The sequence below is a fragment of the Ictidomys tridecemlineatus genome, chromosome 14 (assembly GCF_052094955.1).
Source record: "Ictidomys tridecemlineatus isolate mIctTri1 chromosome 14, mIctTri1.hap1, whole genome shotgun sequence".
Taxonomy (NCBI): Eukaryota; Metazoa; Chordata; class Mammalia; order Rodentia; family Sciuridae; genus Ictidomys; species Ictidomys tridecemlineatus.
In genome coordinates this window covers 18113032-18121206 of record NC_135490.1, presented here as the reverse complement: position 1 = coordinate 18121206, position 8175 = coordinate 18113032, and the positions used below count along the sequence as shown (strand labels likewise).

At 48.0% G+C, this 8175-nt stretch overlaps 1 protein-coding gene across 1 annotated transcript; it reads right to left on the bottom strand.

Moving 5' to 3' along the window:
* Positions 1 to 4655: 4655 nt before the first annotated feature.
* On the bottom strand, positions 4656 to 8136 carry LOC101964960 (centriole, cilia and spindle-associated protein). The gene has a single exon (XM_021729085.3). It carries the CDS (start codon positions 8134 to 8136, stop codon positions 7414 to 7416), a length of 723 nt encoding a protein of 240 aa, XP_021584760.2. The 3' UTR covers positions 4656 to 7413.
* Between the last annotated feature and the right edge of the window lie 39 nt (positions 8137 to 8175).

Below are 8175 nucleotides of genomic sequence, written 5' to 3'. Positions count from 1 at the left end.
AACATAAAATGGCTGAAGTAGATATAACCAGATCCTATCTTGCCCCAAATATAGGGTGGGGAGAGGGACTCATCCATGTCTGTCCATGCTCGGAGTGCTGATGAGAAGCCACTGTGGTCTGACCCTCCAGCATGTGGTTGTGAGGGAGGTTTGTGATAATGGGGATAAGAGCCCTGGGGGCCCTGACATCCCTAGTCCTCAGGCCCTGTAAGATCTTGGACTTCCTTAATCGACCCAGAGGGCTACTAACAGATGCTCAGAGCTTAAGGGAGACACTGGAACCTGGCTAAGATGTGCATCTGGTTAGGCTGGGCAATGAGGACACACAGTCATGGCCCGCATGACTGGTGGTCATGGTTCTGGAGGAACGGGGACTTTTAGGTGTGTGTATGTTTGTAGAAATGAGAGTTAAAGGATGATTCCTGGCTGGATCAGGAGGAGGTGACAAAGGAGCCGAGAGCTGGCAACAGCACTGGAGAGAACTGAGGGATCTGCTTATGCAAAGCGCTCGGGGAGAGGGAGCTGGGCCTGCTGGAGAAGGTGAAGGAGGGTGAGAACTGCCCAGAGCTCTGTGCTTGAACTTGGAATCCTCCTGCTTCAGCCCCAGAGTGGCCATGATTACAGGGGTTTAGCCCCATGCCAGGTGGAAGTACTTCCTTTAAGGGGCAGAAAGAGTTAAACCTGCTGTTTCTGAGAAGGAACAGGCAAGTTAAGTCAGCAAATGCTGCATCTGCCTGCCAGAGAAAAAGATCAGGGCTTTTTGGAGTACTCCAGGGACCCAGAAATGAGATCACTGATTAAATTAGAACTGTTTCTTTTTTTTCTTTTCTTTTTTTTTTTTTTTTTTAAGAGGAGGAAAGGTTTATTTGAGGGCTCACAGTTTCAAAGGTCTCAATCCATAGACAGAAGGCTCCATTCCTGGGGGGGGGGGGTGTTCACAGTGAGGCAGAACATTGTGGAGGAAGAATGGGCAGAGTGAAGCAGCTCACACAGCTCACACATCAGTAAGCAGAGAGAAAGAAATCTACTCTCCAGATACAAATATATACCCCCCAACCACACCTCAATCCCCACCTCCTCCAACCACCCCCTACCACCTGTTACCACTCAGTTAATTCCTATTAGGGGATGAATTCACTGATTGGGTTAAGACTCTTTCAACCCAGTCATTTCTCTGGACCTTTTTGCATTGTCTCGCACATGAGCTTTTGGGGGACACCTTCCATCCAAACTGTAACAAGGTCCTATCACTCATTGAGTCCAGTGGCTCAGAAACCTAGTTACTCATAACTATGTGAAGTTTTGGAGAAAAAAAAAAAAAAGTCCAGACTCCCGAAGCGCCTCTACCTCCAACCCGCAAATCGCCAGGAGTCTATCCTAGAATCCTGGAGTTTTCCAAAGCTCTTCGGGTCATTCTGTTGTAGAGGTTGTAGGACAAAGACCAGCATGCCCTCATCTTGTCATGTGGACTTTTTACAGAGGAGGAAATGTTTACTCTCTCTATAAAGATGGTGTGAACTTTTGAATGAAGTTAGGTGATAATTCGCCTGGGACCAGAAAAACTTCAGTGGTCTTACAAAACAGTACATAAGACAATTACTCCATGGAGGACTCATTAGCATACCAATGAGGTCTGATTAAAAGGCCCTGACAAGCACCTCCTCCTCCTCCTATTATGAGGAGGGTAAATATCAGCTTGTCACAAGTCCTCTAATAGACTCCTGCACTTGGCAGGGACACGTGCCAAGTTCAACACAGCATGGCCCAGTGTTACCAAGGGCTGACAGACCGGTCACCAGTCACCGCACTTCCCCTCCAGGGCTTTGCACCTGAGTGTTCTCGGTTCCTGTGAACGCTGCAGTCATTACCATGATCCTCTAAGGCAGGTTTATCAACTTGGGCATTTATGACTTTTTTTTTTTTTTTTGAGAAAAAGGAAAAAGACAGTTTATTGCTTTGCTTGCAAAGGAGAAACACAGGGGACTCATGTCCCAAAGGATGTGATTCTGCCCATCAGCTTTTTAAAGAGTATTCAGGGGCTTTTTAAAGAAGTGATTCAGAGAAAATGAAATTAAGACCATCAGGGCTGGGGTTTTGGATCAGCAGTAGAGCACTCGCCTAGCATGTGTGAGGCACTGGGTTCAATCCTCAGCACCACATATAAATAAAATAAAGGTATTAAATATTAAAAGGAAATATTTTTTTTGTAATTCCAATCTTTTTTTATACAGATTGCAGAATCACATCAGTTACACTTCCATTGATTTACATATTGCCATACTCATGTCTGTTGTATTCTGCTGCCTTTCCTATCCTCTACTATCCCCCCTCCCCTCCCCTCCCTTCCCCTCTTCTCTCTCTACCCCCTCTACTGTAATTCATTTCTCCCCCTTGTATTATTTTTCCCTTTCCCCTCACTTCCTCTTGTATGTAATTTTGTATAACCCTGAGGGTCTCCTTCCATTTCCATGCAATTTCCCTTCTCTCTCCCTTTCCCTCCCACCTCTCATCCCTGTTTAATGTTTTTTTTTTTTTTTTTTTTTTTTTTTAAATTTTTTTTGAGAATTTTAATATTTATTTTTTAGTTATTGGCGGACACAACATCTTTGTATGTGGTGCTGAGAATCGAACCTGGGCCGCACGCGTGCCAGGCAAGCGCGCTACCACTTGAGCCACATCCCCAGCCCCCCTGTTTAATGTTAATCTTCTTCTCATGCTCTTCGTCTGTTCTTAGTTACTCTCCTTATATCAAAGAAGACATTTGGCATTTGTTTTTTAGGGATTGGCTAGCTTCGCTTAGCATAATCTGCTCTAATGCCATTCATTTCCCTCCAAATTCTATGATTTTCTCATTTTTTTAATGCAGAGTAATACTCCATTGTGTATAAATGCCACATTTTTTTATCCATTCATCTATTGAAGGGCATCTAGGTTGCTTCCACAGTCTTGCTATTGTGAATTGTGCTGCTATGAACATTGATGTAGCAGTGTCCCTGTAGCATGCTCTTTTTAGGTCTTTAGGGAATAGACTGAGAAGGGGAGTAGCTGGGTCCAATGGTGGTTCCATTCCCAGCTTTCCAAGAAATCTCCATACTGCTTTCCAAATTGGCTGCACCAATTTGCAGTCCCACCAACAATGTACAAGTGTACCCTTTTCCCCACATCCTCGCCAGCACTTGTTGTTGTTTGACTTCATAGTGGCTGCCAATCTTACTGGAGTGAGATGGTATCTTAGGGTGGTTTTGATTTGCATTTCTCTGACTGCTAGAGATGGTGAGCATTTTTTCATGTACTTGTTGATTGATTGTATATCCTCCTCTGAGAAGTGTCTGTTCAGGTCCTTGGCCCATTTGTTGATTGGGTTATTTGTTATCTTATTGTCTAATTTTTTGAGTTCTTTGTATACTCTGGATATTAGGGCTCTATCTGAAGTGTGAGGAGTAAAGATTTGTTCCCAGGATGTAGGTTTCCTATTTACCTCTCCTGTTGTTTCTTTTGCTGAGAAAAAAACTTTTTAGTTTGAGTAAGTCCTAGAACTGTTTCAATAGAGTTAGCCAGTGGGCAGTCAGAGCTTCAGTGGCCCATTCCTGAGGCCCTTCTCACCCTCACCCTACCTCTAGTGTAAAGATGCTATCAGAGAGGAAGGTGGGAAATGTCAGTGGGAGACTGACATTTCCCCCATACTGATTGCATCTGGAGTGTGTCCAATGGGATAAAGGAAAGGAAACATCCCATAGTATTATAAATCCTAAAAGGGTCAGTTTGGGAAACCAAGGTGACAGGAAAGGTTATGATGTGTTGTGTGGACTGACCTGAACCAAGGAGGACACTGCTGATCTGCAAGGATAGGAGTAGCTGTGGGTACCGATGTGCCTGCTCTAATGCCCTTATACCTTGAGGATAAAAAGATAGCTCCAGCAAGGGTGCCGTGGCCCCCACCTGTAATCCCAGCAGCTTGGGAGGCTGAGGCAGGAGGATCACGAATTCAAAGCCAGCCTCAGCAATGGCAAGGTACTTAGCAACTCAGTGAGACCCTGTCTCTAAATAAAATACAAAACAGGGCTGGGGATGTGGCTCAGTGGTTAAGTGCCCCTGAGTTTAATCCCTGATAGCCCCTCCACCACCCCCCCAAAAAAAAAACAAAACCCAAAAGATAGTTCCAGCTCCCTGCTTGGCAGTGCCAGGATCCCCAGTAAAGTGTTGACATCAGCTGAGTGATCTGGGACCACACCTGGGAAGAAATCTTGCAGGTCTAGGCTGAAGGTAAGCAATCCTTTTATATACATACCTTACCACCCTCCATGAAGGAAAAAAATGGGGTGATTGCCCTAATTGGGTTGGCATGGAAGGCTGCTCTGAGAAGTGGAGATTTGATTCATTTTTAAAGACACCTGACTGGCACAATGGACAGTGTGAGTGTGTCCAGAGGAGGTTGTAATAAATGGAGGTGGATGGAAAATCCACTTGTTACTGTGGACAGTGGCCCCAAGATCTCTGAATGTTTCTTGGTCCCATGGACTCGACATGGGAGGTGACATAGGAAAGCACACATTGTTTCTGAGCAAGCAATTGCTGTCCCATCCGGCAGGACACATCAACCTAGATGGGGAGGAATGAAGGGACAAGAGACAAGAAAGGTGACAGCAAGACAAAAGTTCTGATCAAGTTGCCAACTTTTATTGTTCACACAGGGGTATTTATATGCTGGGGATGGAGAAGCTCTCTAATCAGCAATTGCTGGATGTGGGTGGTAAAACTGCCAGCTGCAAGATGTCTGATCCTGATAACCAGAGGATGTTCCAGGGAGATAGGTAGCTGCAGGATGCCTCCCAGGCAGGATGTCTCCCAGGGGGCTGTCAGGCTAATCTTTGAAGGAGAATTTCCTTCTAGTCCCCGACAACTTGCCCCACACCAGAACTGTACTCTTTATTCTTTTGGTGCTTTATCACAGAGTTTGCCCCTAGACCTTCTTCCTTTATTATATTTATTATTATTATTATTTATATCAGGGACTAAACCTTAAACACTGAGTCACTTATTCCCAGTCCTTTTTATTTATTCATTTATTTTTTTACTTTGAAAGAGGGTCTTGCTAAGTTGCTTGGGGCTTCACTAAGTTGCTGAGGCTGGCTTTTGAACTCATGATCCCCCCATTTCAGCTTCCAGAGCCTCTGGGATTATAGGGATGTGACATTGGCAGTCTCCTTCTTAGTTTTCTTAACCCATTTTCTTAATCATGAGTTCTACAGTTTAGGTTTTATATATTGGTATCTGATTTTTATTTTTATTGAAGATTACATACATGCTAATCATTTATGTATAGTATATACGTGGTTCCCTTTTTTATGGCAAATTATTTTAATAAGAACTTAAAGCCAAAGTTTAAAAAAGACTTTATGTAGCATTTAAATAACACTGGGTCCAACCAGTTCTACTTTTCCAACCTGAAGGCAGCTTTATACTATCTCCCTGTCTTGCAACATGTCCTAAGAATTAGGAACATGATCACCACCACATCAGTTCCCATTAAAAGAAGAAAGTAGGAATGTCACATTGTCACAATTTTTAAAAATTCATAGGCTCAAAAGGTAACTGTGCCCTTGAGAAAAGGGAAGAGGAGGATCTCGACCATCGAGGGCTCAGACAGGAGGGACCACAGCTACCACACTCAGCCACTGGTTGTTCATGCACATGAGAAGTCCCTTAACTACCTTGTCCATCCATCTTCACTTATAAAGAAGGGAGACTTGCCAATCTGCCTTCCAGGCCTGGAGTTGGGGAAAACGCACAGACAAGTGTGTTTCCTAGACATCCAGCAGACACGGGCTGGAGGAGTGGGGTGCCAGGTGCCATGCCCGGCTGACTTTCCAACAGTCAGATGCAACATGATGCTCAGCCAGTGGGTGAAACCACCTGAGCCACACTATCACTATGCCAGGGTTCTGTGACCCACAGGTTCTCACAGCGTTTGAAGATGTGTGACTGGTTAAACCAAAGTTCACTAGAACTCATAGCCAGGGTGTCAGACACCATGTAGAACTTCTTCTTGGTAAGCACACTCCTCCACGACAAGGCACGCTCTCCATACAGGACTTGCCTCAGGACTACAGCACTCAGGAGGCTCTAAGAGGCACTTTCACGGTTCGACACAGTGACAAGATGGTGAATTTATGTGGAGTGAGACCAGTCTGTGTGCTAAGAGCCAGCGGACTTGAGAGACCTTGAGTGAAAACCCAGGCATGTCAAGCCTCAAGTCCAACACCAACTTTCCACTCACGCCCGCAGGGGCTAAGCTGCAGGTCCTGCTCGTTCCCCTAGAGCACCTGCCATTGTCTTTCATGGACAGGCCTCGTCAGCAGGGAGACCCACCCAGCACCTGAGAAATAAATGTGAAGACCATTTTCCATCCTAGAGGCAAATGCACAAAAGGATCAGCCCTGCTGAGACACAGCTGCGTGCGCTCCGGCCCCTAAGCTCCTGTAAGGTGTAGGTAAGATCTGCTGGCCAGGAACCAAACAATCAGTTCAACCTGAAGCAGAAACACCACAAACCATCAAGACCAAGTTCTGCAGAAGGAAGAGTGGAGAAGGCAGGTGGGCAGTGTCTCAGAGTGTCTGTTCATTCCATGTGATTCCAGGGCACGAATTCTACATGTCCTGCCAGCTGCTGCAGAAGAGGCTAGAATCCACAGCCTGTAACCGTGGCCAGCTGTATCTTATATGTTCTGAAGAGAAATGCTACAGCATTAAAGAGGTGAACTGGCTCACAGCAACTGCATAACCACCTACACACAGTGGCCTTGTCTACTGGAATGTGTGTGGCTATTAAACTGCTGAGGAAGCACCCAGGAGATCATCCAGAGAAGCCAGGCCTCGCCAGCCCAATCGTGAACACACGACCTGCGTGAAGGTTGGTGTGAGCTGAAACACAAGCACCTCTGTACCTGCAGTAGCCATCACAGCCCTGCTTCACCACAGATGGACGCTAGATCCTGGGGAGAACTGGGCCCAAGGTCACAGGGAGTGATACTTGCTGGATACTCTCTCACAAAGGAAACCACATGTGTCGGTAAACACAAATCTTGTGCAGGACGGGGACCTCACAAGTGTGAGTTGGAGGCCCCGAAGGTGGGTGACACATCCCACCTGTGCCACCTAGAGGGGGACGGAAGCCTCATAAGTTGTTTAAAGGCATCTGGTGTCAGTAGCTCAAAGCTAAGATGCTCAGACACAACTCTAACAAGAATACCAGGGGCCTGGGGCTTGTCTTCACAGTAACCAAGTGTCTGTGGCTTCAGCTTTCTGCCCTACTGCTGCTGACGTAGGTGATGAGATTCACGACAGGACCAGGCCCTGCATGGTCAAGGTCTCTCGGCCAGATCCGGGTCACAGACAGACTGGCCCCTGGGGAGCTCTAGGCCCTTGCTGAGAAGCAGCGCATGTACTCTGTCACCCAGGGGTTCTCTGCAGGGGGGGCCCTCGCTGTCCTGCCCCTCTGCCCCTCCACCGAGTGTGCACGCTGCCGCTGAGCAGCCAGCTTCCTCTTCTCCTCCTGCCTCCTGCTCCGGGCCCGCAGCGCCGACTCGTGAATCTCCTGCACCGAGGCAGAGGCACAGACGTTGTGGGTCTTGTGGCTTCCGGTGTCTGTCTCCCTCTCTCCCCAGCCGTAAAGAGCAAAGGGGTGCTTGTTTCCTTTTATTTTAGTGGATGATCTTTGGGGGCTTCTGACGGCTTTCCTACTTCCTCTAGCAAATAAGGCACTTGGTTGCTGTGGGGGTTTGACACCAGCGGGTAACCTGTCCGTCTCCTCCTCTCTGGTTTGCTGTTCTTTCACTGGCTGCGCCGCGTCCTGCTCGTCCCCGGCCTCCGCGCCCCGCTCCCCAACAGGCCGCTCGGGCTCCTCACGCGCCGAGGCCTCCGAGGCCTCCTCGGGGTCCGACGCCGACGACGAGGCCGAGTCGTCCGAGGCGCAGTCCGGGCCCCAGGCCTCCCAGGGCCAGGGCGCGTGCGCCTGCTCCAGCCGCCGGCGGCCGAGGCGGTAGCGCAGCAGCTCGCGGTAGCACGGCGCGTACTCGTCCCAGCGCGGCTCCCGGTAGTGCTTCATGTACTCGCTCTTCACCCCACTGCCCGGTGACATGGTGCTGCCATCCGCCGCCGGCCCGCTCTGCGCCGCTCC